Source organism: Epinephelus lanceolatus, chromosome 22, assembly GCF_041903045.1.
Source record: "Epinephelus lanceolatus isolate andai-2023 chromosome 22, ASM4190304v1, whole genome shotgun sequence".
In the NCBI taxonomy this organism is placed as follows: Eukaryota; Metazoa; Chordata; class Actinopteri; order Perciformes; family Serranidae; genus Epinephelus; species Epinephelus lanceolatus.
The window spans coordinates 2,484,773-2,503,826 of record NC_135755.1 but is presented as its reverse complement, the minus strand read 5'-3'; the positions used below and the strand labels follow the sequence as shown (position 1 = coordinate 2,503,826).

Genomic DNA, 19,054 nt, shown 5'->3' with positions numbered 1-19,054 from the left:
AATGTGAGAGTCTTGGTGGAGGGGGAAAGCCCAATTGCAGAGAAGAGTTGCCAGCGCGGTGTGGTAGGTTTGAGAAGCAAGTGGGCCCCTTTGGAGTGATCCCATCGGTTCTTTGCGATGCGTCACGGAGCTGAAGTATCGAACATGCATGCATGTATTTGAACCCTCCCAATGTGTTTATGAAAACCATCACCAGGGTCCAGGGCCAGCCCTGCGGGGGAAGGGGGGCGGTATGGCACCCCAAGACAGCAGGAGCGCCCAGACCCCAAGACCAGGGAGCCGCAGAGGCCGCAGGTCACCACGCAGGCCCAAGGACCCAGGGCAGCAATGGCCGGCACCCCCAGAGAGCCAGAGACACACCCCAGACAGGCGGGGCAGGAGGGCCCGCCCACCCACCGCCCGACGCGGACTGGAAGTGAGTCAGGTGACTCACACCCTGGACAGGTCACCAGACTATCACAGGGCTGACATGTAGAGATAGACAACCATTCACACTCACATTCACACCTACGGACAATTTAGAGTCACCAATTAATCTGCATGTCTTTGGACTGTGGGAGGAAGCTGGAGCACCTGGAGGAAACCCACACTGACACAGAGAGAACATGTCAGAGCACCTGGAGGAAACCCACGCTGACACAGAGAGAACATGTCAGAGCACCTGAAGGAAACCCACGCTGACACAGGGAGAACATGTCAGAGCACCTGGAGGAAACCCACGCTGACACAGGGAGAACATGTCAGAGCACCTGGAGGAAACCCACGCTGACACAAGGAGAACATGTCAGAGCACCTGGAGGAAACCCACACTGACACAGGGAGAACATGTCAGAGCACCTGGAGGAAACCCACACTGACACGGGGAGAACATGTCAGAGCACCTGGAGGAAACCCATGCTGACACAGGGAGAACATGTCGGAGCACCCGGAGGGGAGAACATGTCAGAGCACCTGGAGGAAACCCATGCTGACACAGGGAGAACATGTCGGAGCACCTGGAGGGGAGAACATGTCAGAGCACCTGGAGGAAACCCACGCTGACACAGGGAGAACATGTCAGAGCACCTGGAGGAAACCCACACTGACACAGGGGGAACATGTCGGAGCACCTGGAGGAAACCCACGCTGACACGGGGAGAACATGTCGGAGCACCTGGAGGAAACCCACGCTGACACGGGGAGAACATGTCAGAGCACCTGGAGGAAACCCACGCTGACACGGGGAGAACATGCAAACTCCACCCTGGGCTTCGAACCAGGAACCCTCTTGCTGTGAGTATGCCATGCTATGTTAACCACTGCATCACCGTGCCGCCCACCTTTGCAAAATGACATGAGTACTTCAGGTTGGTCTTTTATTTTGGAAAATAAACATTAGAAGGAGTGAAGTGGTGATGTGCTGCCATGACCGTATAAAAAAATTTAAAAAAGAGTGTTGCCATCTTGGTTCATGCTGGCTCAGAGCACGGAGCCTCCGTGTTCACATCACTTGATTCCAGCTATCAGTTGTACTTAACCACAAAACAAATTAGCCATTAGCTGCCTCCCTCAGATAGTTAGCACAACTGTAGGTAAAGTTGTTTAAGGGAATATTGGCCAGTTGCAATATCCTGCAAAAAACAAATTCCAGTGGTTGTATTTGTGCGAGTAACACAAAACTAAAACTTTGCTTCATGTCGCGTGTCGCGTGACAGTAGGCTGACACAGATTTTTGCTAACAAAAAGGAGCAAGGACATGGAAAAAATTTTTTTGTGGGTTTAATCTGGATGTCAACCAGCAACCAGATCCAAAATCAAACTGACCAGTGGAGCTGAACGCGAGACCAGATGCACCTGTGCACACTCTGTTTCTTTAAACATATGAACTTTGTACCACATGACACTTGAATTTCAGTGTGCCCTTTAACATTGAGTCACCACCGGCGAACTCTCTGGTGCTTTGTCTGAAATGAAGAGATCACTTTGTAACTTTACTGTAACTACAAGTATTTATTAACCTTTTCATTAATAGCACATATGAAGGAAACCACACCTCAGTACAATAATTGTTGGAAATATTCTTCGTGATACGATGAGGACTTCAGAAAATAATCATGTTAGGAGTGATATAAATAGCATAGAAAATAAGTACAATGTGTACAGGATTACTGATAATGTGCAATTTCGTCACCAATATGCAAAACAGTGTATGACATCATCTAGCCTCTTTGAGTGACTTTTAGAGCTAGCACTAGCCACTTTTATAGGACAAGAGCTGGCAGCACTGCTCTCAGCTTTCTCAACTATTTCGGCCATTTTTCACTTGAGTGGCGAATCGCTTCAGGGGAGACTGTCTGAAAATGTCTGTTGTAATCTCCATGTGCCGTTCTGAAGAGCTATAAAGAGTGTTGCCTTCAGGGGCAGTCGGCAACACTTCGTACAAACAAGTTCTTACTTATCCCAACACATAAACATCAGATTAGCATGCTAGCCAAAGTAGCTGCTAATCCCAAAATGATGAATTACCTCACTTGTAGTCCACCTACTCAATTACAATCATAGAATAACAAAAAGTGGTAAATAATAACTAAAAAAAATAAAGCTATGTGTAAGACAAACAGTTACTTTGAGGAAAATGGATGTAGCATGTTATGTTTAGATTAGCTAGCTAACTCATTTGGTAGAAATTGTACAATGCTGTAAATTGCCCCAGCTACTGTTATGGTTTGGTAATTCCGTAAGTTAACTGCTGGGAATTTTTCCTAATTTTAACATAATAGATCTTTTTTTCTAATTTGACTGACCTTTAATGTTGTAAATATCACGTTTGTGAAAGTAAATCTGTGGAAATCACATTTTTGGCATATTTCACATTGTGTTAGTTTTATTATTCCTAACTTGTCATCTGTTAAAAATGTTGGAAATAAACTTCTGTAGCAGTCTGGTCATTTACATCAGTCGCTGAACATTTAGGTAGTGACTGTAAAAACTAGCATTAGCATGTCAAAGCATAAAAGTAACATACAGCAACGATATTTTATAAACATATCTGCACATATAAAAGGTTTATTTAAGGTGTATAATATATAGTTTTCTTTTGTTTGTCCAATCAAAAACCTCATAGCTTGCTCTCAAGGGTCACGTTATCTTTTTCTTGAACAATCCCGTTGCTGCTTGGAGTCGTGGCTCCGCCTTCTGTGTCATCTGCTGAGATAAAGATAATAAATGTCAGGAAAAATATGTTCCGTACGTCCGTTTGTGAAGGACGAAACATGACATAAATAAAATAACGAATACAGGGTGAAATAATGAAAAATTATTAAACAAAAAAATAACAACACAAAAATGTAAAAACTAATCTGTGAAAAACATTTCATTCAGTTTCTGGCATTTTGTCATTGTCCCTCAAATTTTTGTTTCTTTTGTGTTTTATTTATGATTTTTTTTAGAATATGATTGTACTTTTTTCCAAATATGAACACACAGACACTATAATGGACAGCAACAGTATCAAAACTGAACTTAGAATATTATTGACAACAAATCACAATTTTTTAAAACCTATGAGCATGCTTGTTTTGCTATCTTTGTGTGGACCAACTATAGTTTTAAACTATCGTAGTGAGGACATTCTTCATTGTGAGGACAACATGTTTAACTCCTTTTTTAAAGATTTGTATTTTTTAGAATATCGTACGTTTATTTTCAAATTTTAAATACAAGGCAACTAATGTGGGCAGCATCAGTTTAAAAACTGAACTTCACATTTTAAAACTGTGTGTACAAACTGGTTTTACTATCCTTGTGTGGACCACTCCAGTTTAAACCATAATAGAAAGAACATTTTGCACTGTGAGGACATTTTGCCCAGTCCTCATTATTCCAGTGGACTGTTTGAAGGTCATGACATGGTTTTAAGATTATGGTTAGGTTTAGGGGGTAGGGAATGCATCATGTCAAAAAGGGTCTGTGTGTGTGTGTGTGTGTGTGTGTGTACCTTTGACCTGCCGGGCCAGGAGGCGAGGTCCAGCCAGTCCGATACCCAACGCTCCAATAGGAGCTGTGGTCAGGATGGCTAACACAGCTAACGTTAACACATCCAAACCAAACTTAATCGCGGTCTCGTCCCCCTCTTCCCTCGCCATGTCGTACGCCTTGGAACCAATAGCAGCCTGACACACAAATAGACATGGAGACTTTTAAAATCACCTTATGTTAACTGAATGGACATGAGGATGAACAGGATCGCCAGAACCTTAAAGGCTCATGTAGTCACTGAGGCATCAAGTCGTGCTGCAGATGGGTTTACATTGGAGTTAGCTGTAAGTCTGGTGCGTCTCATAAAGAAGCTAAAGGGTGCCTTTGGCCTAAATATCGCACACTGAGGCACAAAGCGTTGGTATTTGATGACCTGGGAATGAGAACGCGCTGCACTGACCTGTACGGTAGCTTTAGGCAGCCAGGCCACAGCGATGAAGATTTTCTCCTTCAGGTTGAATCCTGCATAATGAACCAGCAGGAAGGTGACGAGAAGGCGGATCACCAGACCGATACTGATACAGGCCAGACCCAGACCTGAACCCAGAAAGACCGACACAGAGTGTAAAACTTTGCTCATGAAGTACACCAACATTTGTCTGGAGAAGTTCAGGCTAACAGTGTTCACTACCTGGACCACTTGGTTCTTAAATACTGAGACCAGGTCCAAATTATATCCTGGTTGTTTTGGAGAGGGTTCTTACCCACGGTGCTGGGGCTGAGGTTTTTTATGGTGATCTCTGCTCCAATCAGACCGAAGAGGAGCGGCTGGAACACATCCCATGATCGGCCCACCATGGCTGCCACTGGGGCCTGGATATAAAGAGAACCGTTACAGTCAGGGGTTTTAGGGGGAACTATAGGAGGTTCTAGTGGTCCTCCAGTATGTTCTTTTTATCATTGACAAGGTTTTAGGGCTTCTATAGGAGGTTTTTGAAGAGGTTCTAGTGGTCCTTTAGAATGTTTTACTTTTCATTGAAGAGGTTTTAGGGTACTATAGAAGTTTCTAGTAGTCCTTCAGGATGTTCTATTAGTCAGTGAGGAGTTTCTAGGTCTTAAGTTGGAGATTTTTATAGTCATTGAAGAAGTTCTACTGGTTCTTTATGATATTCTATTTGTCACTGACAAGGTTCTTGGGCTCCCACAAGAGGTTTGAATGGTCACTGAAGAGGAGGGAGGGGGTAGGGGAGGTTTTAGCTCTTCTTTAGGGGTTTTTATGGCCATTTAAGAGGTTCTTCCTTTACAAGGCGCTTGTGATCACTGAAGAGGTTCTAGTGGTCTTTGAGGATGTTCTACTAGTCATTGAGCAGTTTATAGGGGTGCTATAGGAGGTTGTAGTGTTCCGTTATGATGTTCTTCATGTCACTGAGGAGGTTTTAGGGATTCTTTGTGAGGTTGTCATGGTCAATGAAGAGGTTCTAGAGGTCCTTAAAAAGATTCTTGTGATTATTGAGGAGGTTTTTGTGGTCCCCTAGGGTGTTCTCCTTGCCAGTGAGGAGGATTTGGGGTTCCTGTACAAGGATCTAATGGTCAATTAAGACGTCTAGAGGTCATTTAGAAAGACCCCTCTCAGCAATTTTAAGAACCTTTTAAAGAACCCTCAGGTGGTCTTTTAAGAGGTATGAGTGGTGATCAGAAAAGTGTGCCGGGTCTTACTCGGGGTCTGAGTGAGGACTGATGTTAGAATGTAAACTAAACACATTCAGTGGTGTTAACTGTTAAAAGAAATGCTGATGCGTTGTAAACAGATCTGAATCCAGATCCGATGTGTGTTACCTTGTTGGTTTTCCAGCCCAGAGCAGCCAGAAAGGCCAACACCAGCGTACAGAGACCACCGGCTCCGGCAAAACCGATGACATGACTGAAGAAGACCGAAAATATGGACAGACCCAACAACATGAGACTCCTCCTCAACACCAGGTCCTCCTACAGACAGACAGATGGACAGACGGATGGACAGACAGACAGACAGACAGACAGACAGACAGATGGACAGACAGAGAGAGAGTACATTTAAATAATGACTTAGTTTACATTTTAGATTTCAAATTAAGCCAACAGCATGGAACCCGTCTGACCTGGTCTCCACTGGGGAAGCAGCACAAGAACAGGCCGAGGATGAACCCGGCTATGACCCCTCCCACCACCTCCAGCAAACCCTTCAGGATGTTCATCCACGTAGAACCTGCAGGACAAACGAAGTATGTTGAACAGAACAGAATAAAACAGAGCAGAGTTTATTCTGTAGTACAGACCTGTGGAGAAGGCAATTCCCAGGCAGGTGGAGAACCCTGTTATGGCCAGAATATCATCAAAACTCCCAGCAGCCATCAGCAGGGTGGGGATTCCCTAAACACAGAACATTATTAAAGCGTTAACAGAACATCACAAAACTACAGTAAAAAGGTTCTTGGGTTCCTATTGGTGAATCTGGCAGTCTTTGAGCAGGTTCTAAGGGTCCTTTAGGAGGTTCTACTGACCGCTGACGAGGTGTGCTCTGCTGTGCCTGCAGGAGATTTTAGAGGTCCATCATGTGGTTGAACACCTTTGTGAGATCATGGAGTGCTGTATTTGACAGCCGTCTCCACCACCATCACCAAAATCAGGGAATATATTCCCTCCAGTAGAGTTCCACATACTTAGACCCCCTTTCCAACAAACTAGCTCTGGTTCTTGAACTGGTTCTGTTCAGGATTTTTTGGAGCCTCTGTGCTGTCTAGCGAGCCACTCCGCGTTTCCACCAGTTTTGAGTGGAACCATTATAATTACGGATCCATCATCAACAGAGGTTTTGCAAGGTGCACAACAGAAGTACACAGTACTGGCAAAATGGCTGCTTGCACTGAGGTTCTAGGGGTACTGTAAAAGGTTCTAGTGGCCATTTAAGAGGTTCTAGAGATTCCTTACAAGGTTGTTGTGATGACTGAAGAGGTTCTATGGGTCCTTTATGGTGTTCCACTTATAGTTGAGGAGGTTTCAGGGCCTCTCTTACAGGTTTTTATTGTCAGTGAAGATGTTCTGGAGGTTCTTCACAAGGTTCTAGATTCAAATGCTCCTTTAGGATGTTCTACTTGTCACTGAGGAGGAATGAGGGTATTCAGGGCCGACTGAAGCTTCAAGCCTAGTAAATCTAGAAGCATCTCGATATGTAGAGGGAAGTTAAGTGATAGGAAGTTTGTCATAGATGATGAGGACATCCCAACAATTAGGGAAAAGTCAGTAAAGAGCTTAGGTAGGTGGTACAATGTAGAGTTGAATGATAAGGAACAGGTGGTGAAATTTAGAAAAGATGTGGCTGAAGGATTGGATAGAATAGATAAATCAGAACTTCCAGGAAAGTTGAAGTTGTGGTGTTTGCAATTTGGGCTATATCCTAGGTTAATGTGGCCATTGTCAGTTTATGAAATTCCAATATCTGTTGTGGAGAGAATTGAAAGGTCGGTTAGCTCCTACATTAGGAAGTGGTTGGGCGCTCCTAGGTGCCTAAGTAGTGTTGCATTGTGTGGAAAAGGGATACTTCAGCTGCCAGTATCTAGTTTAACAGAGGAATTTAAATGTATCAAGGTCAGGACAGAGCTGTTGTTATCTGGGAGTAAGGATGTGGTAGTTAGGAGTGTGGTTCCAAATCCAACCAAGGGGAGGAAGTGGAACCCAAGATCGGCAGTTCAGGAGGCAGAGGCAGCTCTTAGACATGCAGAGATTGTAGGTAATGTTCAGTTTGGCCGGGGAGGCCTGGGGCTTGGCTCAGGTAAACCGGTATGGAATACAGCAGGCCTCAAAGATAAAAGAAAGCTGGTTGTAGAACAGATACGCAGACAGGAAGAGATAGTAAGGGGTGCAAAGGTAGTGGCCCAGGCTAAACAGGGACAGTGGTTGAATTGGGAAAGTGTAGAGAAGAGGAAGCTTAGTTGGAGGGACCTGTGGAGTATGGAGGAGAATCATATTAGATTCCTGGTAGGGGCTACATACGATGTCTTACCAACCCCCCAGAACCTAAAACTGTGGGTAAATGAGGACCCATCATGCCCATTGTGTTCACGTACCGCAACTTTAAAGCATATTTTGTCAGGCTGTAAAGTTAGCTTGTCACAAGGCCGATATACATGGCGACATAATCAGGTGTTGAAATGTTTAGCTGCAGGCATCGAAGGGAAACGAAGACAGGTGAATTCAGAAGGTGTTAAGGATAGGGGCTTAGTAATTCAGTTTGTCCGTGAGGGAGAGAAATACAGAAGGGATAAGTTAGTGAGGAGGCAAGGGTGTGGCCGCCTGGAAGGTGCTTGTGATTGGGAAATGCAAGTAAATTTAGGGGGAAAGCTTGTTGTTCCTCAGGAAATAGTCTGTACCAGGCAGAGGCCTGACTTAGTGTTGTGGTCAGTGAGTCAACAGATAGTTTATTTCATTGAGCTGACAGTTCCTTGGGAAGACTCAGTGGAAGAAGCCTATGAAAGAAAAAAGCTTAGATATGCAGACTTAGGAGCAGAAGCTGAGCAGCGAGGATGGAAGACTAGGATTTGTCCAGTGGAAGTGGGGTGTAGGGGATTCATAGCAAGATCAACTGTCTCACTCCTGGGGGAACTCGGAGTGCGGGGACAGAGTTTGAGGAAGACAGTGAGGGAAATGTCAGATGAAGCAATTAAATGCAGCCAGTTTATCTATTACAGAAGAAATAATGTCAGCTGGGGGCCAGCAGGGGGAACTACTAAGCAGGGCACATAACTCCTTGAGATCAGGTGGAGAGATCCACTTCCTGTCAGGAGAAATCCAGGAAGAGGAAGTATTTAAGTGTGGGAGTGGCCTATTGGAATCCATTTTGTTTGAGGCCATGCGGCAAGGTGAGTGTGTTTGCTGATCCTGTAAGTCCAGTTAGCTCCTTTAACTTTAGCTTATATTGTAGTTATGCTATGTAGTGTGTGAAATAGAGTATGGTGAATGTGACAGGAAAGCTAGTATCAGCATTGCTTCTGCCTGGAGCTCGCATGTATGGAGCCTGGGTTTGGTTGAAGATGGCAGTGCTGTTTGGGCTGAGAAAGCCATGTGTAAGTAAGAAGGAAATCCAGGAAGAGGAAGTATTTAAGTGTGGGAGTGGCCTATTTGAATCCATTTTGTTTGAGACCATGCTGCAAAGTGAGTGTGTTTGCTGATCCTGTGAGTTCATTTATCTCCTTTAACTTTAGCTTACATTGTAGTTATGCTATGTAGCGTGTGAAATAGAGTATGGTGAATGTGCTAGTAAAGGTAGTATCAGCATTGCTTCTGCCTGGAGCTCGCATAAACGGAGCCTGGGCTTGGTTGAAGTTGGCAGTGCTGTTTGGGCTGAGATCACTGTCCAGCCTCCTGGAGGTGTCATTGTTGTGAGGGCTCGTCCTGGGGAGGTAGACTGTACAGCCTAACCCGGCGGGGGAGTGTGATAGCCTAACAAGGCTTCCTTCCCTGGGTCTACCTCCTCTGTGGTAGTATAGCTAAGGTAAAGGAGGTTGTTCGGTTAGTGTGGGGAGCAGTGAGACCTGGCATTAGGGGAGTGTCTCTGGGACGCCAGAGATCACTGTCTAGCCTCCTGGAGGTGTCGTGGGACTAACTAGACGCAACACCGGTGAAAGGAGGTTCCCACCCGATGACCCCAAAGACATGCTAGTTATCACTGCTCACGGGTCTGTATAGTTAAGCCTTGCCATAATAGCTTATCGTAGGGCTTAGGAGGATTATTCACTGAGTGCTGATCCCTTTTTTTTTTTTTTTTTTTTTTTATTAGAGCACAAACTTCTTGTGTTTATTTGAATTGAATTCATGAACCATCGTCTTTATTTTGTGACCCCACTAGATGACCTGCTTGGTTTAAAGAAAGAGGCTGGAGGAATTCAGTGTGCTTTCAACCCCTTGTAAAAAAACAAACAATGAGGGCGCCATCTAGTGGGCTCAGAAAATAAAGACAGTGGTTCATGAGGCTCCATTTGGCCGTCACTAATTTAGAGTAGGAGGTTTCTAGTGGTCCTTTGGGATCCATTTATCACTGAGGAGGTTCTAGGACTTTTCTAAGAGGTTTTTATGGTCATTGAAGAGGTTCTACTGGTCGTTCAGGATGGTCTACTTGTCACTGAGTAGGGTTTTATGGCTTCTAAAGGGGGTTCTTTTGTCCTTAATGAGGTTGTAGAGATCCTTTAAGGGGTTCCTTGTGATCATCGAGGAAGTGCTAGTGCTTCTTTTGAGTTTTCTACTTGTCATTGAGGAGGTTTACTATAAGAGGTTCTTATGATCATTGAAGATGTTCCAGAGGTTCTTTAAAAGGATCCTTTTTAGTGACTCCAAGAATCTTGTAAAGGACCCTTAGGTAGTTTTTCTAGAAGGTATTATTGGTCATCATAAAGGTTCTAGGGGTCTTATAGGGGGTTGATGAGGTTTTTAAGGCCCTTTGGGTGGTTATAGGGATTATTTTGAGGTTCTAGTGGGTGAAACGGAGGTTTTAGGGGTCATCTGGGTGGTTCATGTGGTCAGTGAGAAGGTTCTGTGAGTTTTGTAGGTGGTTCTGGTGAATTGTTGGACCAGCCTCAACAGATAAAGCTGTAATGTTTACACAGAGTGGCTCATGTCGTCAGCTGTCCAGCGGCGCCCTCTGGTGGCAGACTGCAGAACCACCTGTAATCAGACCAATGTGTTGAGTTCCAGCAGCAGCTGACGGTTTACCTTCTCCACTCCGTATCCTTCTCTCTGCAGGAGCAACATCGAAGGAACCACGACCGCTGGAGACACTGCAGCCAGGACAAAACTACAAACAACCACACACACAGTTACAGATACAGAGAACGATAGCTTCCATATATTTACAATGATGTGTGTGTGTGTGTGTGTGTGTGTGTGTGTGTGTGTGTGTTACCCCAGTATGAAGCCCCACACCCAGGGCAGACCCAACAGGAAGTGAGACACGATAGCGACAATGCTGGCCTCCACCATGCATGGACCGACCGCCACACGCAAACACACCGCCTTCAGACGACTCAATGCCTGCATGGACACACACACGTTCATTAAGTGTGCAGTTTATTTTAGTGTGTGTGTGTGTGTGTGTGAGCAGCTCACTGAGGGGTCGAGGCCCAGCCCGGCTCTGGTCAGGATGATGGACAGGGCGATGTTCCTCAGAGCTGCAGACCAGTGAGTGTCGATGAAGACGGCGTCGGTGATGTAAGGAACGTTACGCAGCAGCAGACCCGCCAGCAGCATCCCTACGACATGTTTACAACATACACAACATGTTTTAATGTTCAGAATATATTTAAAGTGACACTAGCTTCAGGTGTTGGGTCGTACCAAGTAGTGGAGGGAAGGGGGGCAGCGTGGGCAGTTGGATCATTCCCACCAGCTTCCCTCCCAGCACGGAGCAGATGAAGAGGATGACGATGCCAAACAGGTTGCCTCCAGGTAAACACTCACTTCCTGTGATGGACCAGACAACGCCGAAGAGCAGGGCGAACAGACACACTGCACACACACACACAGATATATAAACTGATTTATTCACAGCTGACCCCTGTTGAATACACACACAGGCACACACACTGAGTGTTTGTTACCTTTAGTGATGAGCAGGTTGATGAGGCCCTGTGGACGAGGACATCTGTCCTTCAGGCGGATACAAGACAAACAGCAGGAGGACGAGTCGGACATCGCCATCTTCACCTGGACACACACACACACACACACACACAAATTATGGGTGTGTAACAATACATGTATTCATATTGAACACACACACTGTCTCACACAGAACCATCGTGTTCTTAAGTTTCCCTCACAGTGATCCAGATGTCTGCACGTCGAGGCTGCAGACAGACCGGAGCTGAGAACAGATCCTTCAGCTCACTTTGAGCGGAGACACAAACGTAAATAAATGTGGACCGAACGACTCCATGGCAACAATTTACTTCCTGTTGCTCAGGAAATGGTTAATCAAGCAAGACGAGACAAAAACTATGATGTTAACTTTATCATCCTGCACTGTTGAGACATGATTCAGTGTCTCATCAACATGGTTCTTATATTCCTGGGGCGCTGACACACTCCTCCATACATTCACCGTTCATACATTCACACATTACACATTCACACATTCATACATTCATGTTCAGATGAAAACCTGAAGACAGAGTTCAGCTGTCCACATACTTTTGGCCTAAATCTCTTAATGTTGGCTGTTTCTTACAAACTGGATCAACAACAACATTAACATACTCGTAGTTTCTATAAATAGTTGGCCTTTCTCAGAGTTCAGGGTTCTCTGATGTCAACCCGTGTGTGTCAATGTGTGTGTGTGTGTGTGTGCATGTCAGTGTGTGTTAGTGAATGTGTGTGTGTGTGTGTGTGTTATCGACCACTCACCCCTGCAGCGTCGTCCAGTTCGTTCGTCTTCCTCCGCGGCAGGACAGTGATCTCTCGGTCCTCCTGACTGGCCTGAACTTTACTCCCTCCCTGCACCACAGAGTAGTGTGTGTGTGTGTGTGTGTGTGTGTGTGTGTGTGTAAATTAGTCACGAAAGAGACATGAAGTGTGTGAAAGAGAGAAAGAGAGCGAGAGAGAGAGAGAGACAGTAAATGAGTTGTTGCACTTTGACCACAGCAGAGCTACACCTGGCTGTGTGTGTGTGTGTGTGTGTGTGTGTGTTGAAGGGGAAGTAGTGGCACATGTTTCATGAAAGACGCGTGGTCTTATATATGATGTTTACACACAGAGAGACTCGGGGAGTTCCAACAGAACACATGGAACAGCGCTGAATAATTAAGACACCAATTAAAGCTACTTTTAGTAAAAAGTGAGGATTGTTATGAGAACTAGAATGTCAAAGTGAAAGTCAAAGTGTCAAAGCACATTTCAAAATAAAGAATACTACTAGTCCATACCCATTGAGTGCACAGGTGCCCACGTACAGTTTCACATGGTGTGTGTTTGGGATACAGGTCATAGGAAATTGCAGATTAAATAGTCAACTGAACCCATTAAGAAGAGCAATGTATTCAGACAGCGTGTTTGTGAAGTTGATAGTACGATTGCTTTATTGAAATAATAATAATAATAATAATAATAATAATAATAATAATAATAATAATGCATTTTATTTGTATTGCACTTTACATTTTAGCAATCTCAAAGTGCTACAGAGCAGACAACAAAACAAAAAAAAAAAAAAAAAAGCAATTGAAACAGTTAGAATTAATACAATTTTTAAAAAAAAAAGAATTATTAAAAATGATTAGAAACAATAAACAGTTAAAAGGAGAACCTATAAAAGACATTTAGCAGAATGCTTTTGTAAAAAGATAGGTTTTTAGGTGTCGTTTAAAAACATCAGTAGTCTGTGGGGCCCTGAGGTGGTCAGGGAGAGCGTTCCACAGCTTCGGAGCAGCAGAGCAAAAGGCCCAGTCACCCATGGTGCAGAGCTTGGTTCTGGGGGCTTGGAGGGTGTTTGTGGTTGCAGAACGGAAGGTGCATGAGGAGGTCTGGGGGGTGAGGAGTTCCTTGAGGTAAAGGGGGGCATGTCTGTGAATGCACTGGTGGGTGAGGAGGGAGACCTTGTACTCAATTCTGAGAGGGACAGGGAGCCAGTGAAGCGATTTCAGGATGGGGGTGATGTGATCGTGTTTGCGCACCTTCACCGGGATCCTAGCAGCGCTGTTCTGGATGTATTGCAGTCTCTGTATGCTCTTGCCACAGATCCCGATGAGGAGTGCATTACAGTAGTCCAGCCTGGAGGAGACAAAGGCGTGGACGAGCTTCTCTGCATCTGCCAGGGTGAGTGTTGGACGGAGTTTGGCGATGTTCCTGAGGTGGTGGAATGAGGTCTTGCAGAGGTGGGGTGGTGATGTGGGTCTCAAAGGTGAGTTGAGAGTCCATTTTAACACCCTGGTTGGTGACAGATGTGGAAAGGGGGATGTTTTGGCCAGAGAAAGTGATACTGGTGATGGTGGAAGAGCGGAGCTGATGTGGTGTGCCGACTAGGATGGCTTCCGTTTTGGAACTGTTTAGCTGTAGGAAGTTGAGCTTCATCCACGCCTCTATATCCTCCAGGCAGGTGGTCAATGTGGATGTTGGCAGGAGAGCAGAGGAAGTGGGGGTTGTCCTGAGGTAGAGCTGTGTGTCATCAGCATAGCAATGGTAGGATATCCCATGCTCACTGATGACATTGCCCAGGGGGAGCAGGTAGAGGGAGAAGAGGGTGGGGCCCAGCACTGAGCCCTGAGGGACACGGCAGGTGATGTTGTGGGTGTGTGATTTAGCTTTGCCCAGGGCAACGTGCTCGGTTCTGTCGGTTAGATATGAGGTGAACCAGTTGTGTACAGTAGTACCATTGCCAATAGTGGGATAGTTAGTGGGCTAAAACTGTACATTAGTAGTTGAGGTAACACGTTGAAAGGCAGATAGTTAAAGTGTTTAAACCAACATTGGTCCACAGGGGGAGCCACAGCGATCGGTCGCATTTTAGCCATTTTGAAGCATTTTTCTGTTGTTATAGCGCCACCCAGTTGCCAATTAGAGTTAAATTTCTCCAGTCACCTTGAGGCGTCCTGTTCTACATATCTACCAAGTTTAGTAAAAATCCATATGGCGGTTAGGCCTAGATAAGAAATGAGCTCACATTTACCATGAAAAGAAAGACATTTATGCTCCAAATGTTAAAAAGGTCCAAGATTTACAGAATATTTAATGAGTTCATGTGAACGTAAGAAATTGTCAGAACTGACAAAAACTACTGACTATAGTTTAACAAAAAAGGTTTAAAATACAGAAATTGGGATTGTATTATTTAATTTTATTGTATTCTCACTAATGAACTAATGTCTTCAGCCACTCAAACAAATATTGACATGGACTCGGACTCTTTTCAGTAACCCGACCAACCTTTCACACAGAGTGGACGTTGAGATTGAAACGTTCAACAGGCAGAGATACATGACTTGTTGTACATAACTGATATAATATAGTTAGTCGGAGTCGATGAGTTGAGGTCATCTGAAGAGAAGAGCGCACAGTCTGGTCCAGGATGTCATAAACATAAATGTATAAAGGGGAACATACATTAATATACGAACGCTGACAGAGAGAATGTGAAAACATCAAAAGGAGGAATAAGGGTCACAAAACGATTTGTTTCTATTTTATCTTTTATATTTTATTTTCAGATCTGTCCATTCTGTGCGTTATTGTCTTTTTTACTGGTTTATTTGTGCATGTTTTTGGGTTTGTTTTCTTATTTCTCTCACGTCTAGCTGTTACCATGTTGGGTTATTTCACTTATTTTATTGGACAGCACTGCGGCTGTTTGAAACGTGCTTTAGAAATACATTTGATTTGAGCGCCGTCAGACAGTCCTGGCAGAGTATGACAGGGTCAGGCTTTCAGTTATGATGGTTAATGTTTGTGTGAAGGTAATATCAATGTAATCTTTACATTTCTTCCTCCTTTTTAACATTTATAAGCAGCATATAAACAGAGTTTAAAGACACTGTTTAATGTGTTTGTAGCTCCTCCTGTGACCCAGTGACCAGCTCCTTATTTAGGTCACATATGCAGATACATATTCAGTAATAAGCTGTTGTTTTGTGGAGCTGCGTCACATTGCTAACATCAGACTCTGCTCTCAGTCTCTCCTGTTTGCACATTCCTGCTCTTGTGTTTCCCACACTCCTCTTCCATTTGATCTTCCTCTTTTTCCATCCATCATCCTCTCCCTCCGTCATCTTGTCAAGAGATTTATTGTTTCATCACATTAATCATTAAACCAGCAGATACACTCACCTCACACACACACACACACACACACACACACACACACACACACACATAAACACATGATGGAAAAATGTTGTTGAACTTTACTTCTTGATTTTAATGACACGGTGAATGTTTCCTGCGGCGCCACCTTCAGTACCGACGAGACATAAACCAGCAGCTGCAGTTCGTTCAGAGTGAACTGCAGAGTATGCTGAGTCACTCAAGGGTGTGTGTGTGTGTGTGTGTATGCATGTGTGTGTGTGTGTGTGTGTGTGTGTGTGTGTAGTACAGGAGTCACAGGAAAAGTTTATGATGCACTTATCATCACTGTAAAACATCAAAAGCAAATCAGAGAGATTTAAATGTATCGGCCGCAGTAACCAAACACTCAGACCTGTTGTCCTTGTTCATGGACACTGTCTTGTGCCTTCTAGTGGTAGAAAAACCACAGTACACTGGTCCATGTCAGTCTGCAGCTGATCCCGGCACAGAAGTGAACAAGGTCCAAAACCCAGAGGTGGGTAGAGTAGCCAAATATTGTACTCAAGTAAGAGTACTGATACTTTAGAACAATATTACTCAAGTAAAAGTAAAAAGTAGTCATCCAAATAATTACTTGAGTAAGAGTAGAAGAGTATTTGGTGAAAAAACTACTCAAGTACTGAGTAACTGTTGAGTAATGTCTGATTTATTTGTAAAATAAGAACATGAACGTAATCAATCAATCAAAAATAATAATCTGCAAATTCATGTATTTTAAACGATACCCCTTTAACTAAAACAAAAATAAATTAAATCTTAACAAACATAACATAAATCAAGGCACAAGAAACACAAATATATTCTTATATATACTGTACATATATATTTATATGTAATTAAGTACTCATAGGTGGGTAGAGTAGCCAAATATTGTACTCAAGTAAGAGTATTGTTGCTTTAAAACAATATAACTCAAGTAAAAGTAAAAAGTATTTTGCATTAAAACTACTCTGAAAAGTACAATTTATCCAAAAAGTTACTCAAGTAAATGTAACTGAGTAAATGTAACTAGTTACTACCCAACTCTGCCAAAACCTGATCACATGTAATGGTTGAAACGTGATTATTTATGATAAATAATGTTTGTAGTTTGATACGGAAACAAATTTGACCAATTTTAGCAACAGTAACAAGATTAGACCTGTTTATTAGGAAGAACTTGTTTGAGGACATTGGGACTTTTTAATATCTTATAATTTAATTTTTGTAGAGCAACATTCATTAATTGAAATAAACAGTTTTATACTTTAGTACACACTTGTGACTATTAAAAATAAACCCAATGTTCCCATGTGAGGACTTGTTTTTTTATAAAAACCTACTTACTGTTCAAAGATAATATTAATTCGTTTCCATACTTATCACGTCCTACTGATCTTAAACAGCTAGCTAGCTTTACAGTATTAGTAACAGTTGGTACCTCGGCTTGTTTCTGAGTCTGTGCGTCGTCATTCGTCCGCAGGTAACGCTTTGTGGATTCTTCGTCCATCATCTGAAACAAACACACACATTTATACGCTGTACTTGTGGGGACCCTCGTTTACAAAAGATCTTGTGTGTGTGTTAACGACCAGTGTTAACTGAGCCACTGTAATCACGTATTACATATTACTCAATGCAAAAGTAATAACCATACCAATTAGTTACATTACTTGTTACTTTACTTTTGTTACTTGGCCTCATCAAAGGTCACTTGAAATAACTTTAAGTCAAAGTCAAGGAAACACATTTTACAAAGTTATGCTTTATTTTAAGGATCAGTAACTTCCTAATAATTTACAGGCTGATGGAAGAATATAGTTTAATACTTATTATAGGGAAACAGAGACGATGCTCAGTTGGTCTAATTCATTTATTCCAATTAATTCCTCATCTACAGAGTATCTAAGTCAGCAGTTCAGGATTTCAAGAAAGCAATTCTTTCAATGTGATTGCCTGTTTTCTGTGATGAGTAAAAAGTATTTTTTTCCAGGAAACTAAAGGGAAATTACAGACTTGTAATATAAGTGCTGTATCATGAGCTGTAACTCAATTTACCCTGTAAAATAAAACGTTAATTTAAAGTTTAATTGAGCTCTGACGCACTAGATAAAAGCCTCCCTGTGTTTCACCAGCAGGTCTTTGGAATCAGTCACCAGATTACTGAACACTGTCTCTAGTGTCTATATAATTAGTACCAGATTACATTATTATGGTTTTCCAGGAAACTTTGAAACTGTTTATTTCAGACCCATAAAATAAAATGTGACTGAAATTTGAGTACAGAAAACATACAGTTCAGCAAAATAGGTTTACAATAATAAATGGACTATTTTATTGGATTTTAATAGAGCTTGTCTTTTAAGCAAATACATATAAATAGTACCAAAGTGCACATTTCTCTCAAGAAGAACTTTACAGGAAATAATAAAGAAATTACTGACCTGTCAAATTAAAAGTTACCACCAATTAAAAACAATTCTAATGAATCAAATATTGATAGTTAATTAGTTACACTCACAACATTATCGTCAGTGAATGACTGCAGACACCAGTTTATTTTAATTAATTAATTAGTATTTTATATATTATATAGAGACTCTTACCTTTGCTGGATAAAGAGCTGTGTGACTGGAACAAAGAGGAAAAGACGACTGACAACTGACTCATCCAGCTACAACAGTCACATAAAGAGAGAGCGTGTGTGTGTGTGTGTTTGTCTGCTGTGTGTTAATAACAGTTGGTTTTTACACTCTGTTGTGTTTGTCGCTGTGCAAAATGACACACACACACACACACACACACACGTACAGTAGTAAAGCCTGACATTAAGGGAACACAGGTCGCTGTCACACTGTCGACCGTGTTAATACCAGGCTGCAACACACACGCAGAAAGCAGAGTTGCGTTCATAGTCGCCTGCAGACACTAACACGTCTTATTATCATTTAGATAATAGCAGGTGTGTGTCAGTGTGTGCGCACATGTGACAGCATTGTTCCACGCACACTGAAACAGCTGATTAACACGCCTCACAGATGACGGACAGCTTCGTATTAATGGTTCAATTAAAGTCAACTCTGTATGTTGTCAAACCAACCTGAACGTATCTAAGTATTGTGTATCAGTGAAAGTGTCACTGAGGATAATCTCTGTCCTGGATTAATGAGAAGACTGGATTATATCTGGTGAGGTTTAAAGTTCATGTTCTACAATCAGCGTCACTTCTCCAGCAGCACACCAGCATTAAAATGACTCA

General features: G+C 42.9%; 1 protein-coding gene across 3 annotated transcripts; it reads right to left on the bottom strand.

The window, feature by feature from the left end:
• Positions 1-1,974: 1,974 nt before the first annotated feature.
• LOC117272835 (sodium/hydrogen exchanger 9B2) lies at positions 1,975-17,308 on the bottom strand. Of its 3 annotated transcripts, none has more exons than XM_078164257.1 (14): positions 17,237-17,308; positions 12,388-12,477; positions 11,583-11,688; positions 11,320-11,490; positions 11,092-11,234; positions 10,889-11,016; positions 10,699-10,780; positions 6,273-6,366; positions 6,096-6,202; positions 5,794-5,943; positions 4,722-4,830; positions 4,418-4,554; positions 3,977-4,151; positions 1,975-3,186 (listed from the first exon to the last, which is right to left on the bottom strand). In XM_078164257.1, the coding sequence occupies exons 1-14, from the start codon at positions 17,306-17,308 to the stop codon at positions 3,098-3,100; spliced, it is 1,653 nt and encodes a 550-aa protein (XP_078020383.1). In that variant the 3' UTR covers positions 1,975-3,097. The 3 variants fall into 3 exon arrangements, with proteins under 3 accessions (XP_078020383.1, XP_033507819.2, XP_033507818.1); XM_033651928.2 differs by having other exon boundaries at positions 1,975-3,183; XM_033651927.2 differs by lacking the exon at positions 17,237-17,308 and having other exon boundaries at positions 12,388-12,572.
• Positions 17,309-19,054: the final 1,746 nt, after the last annotated feature.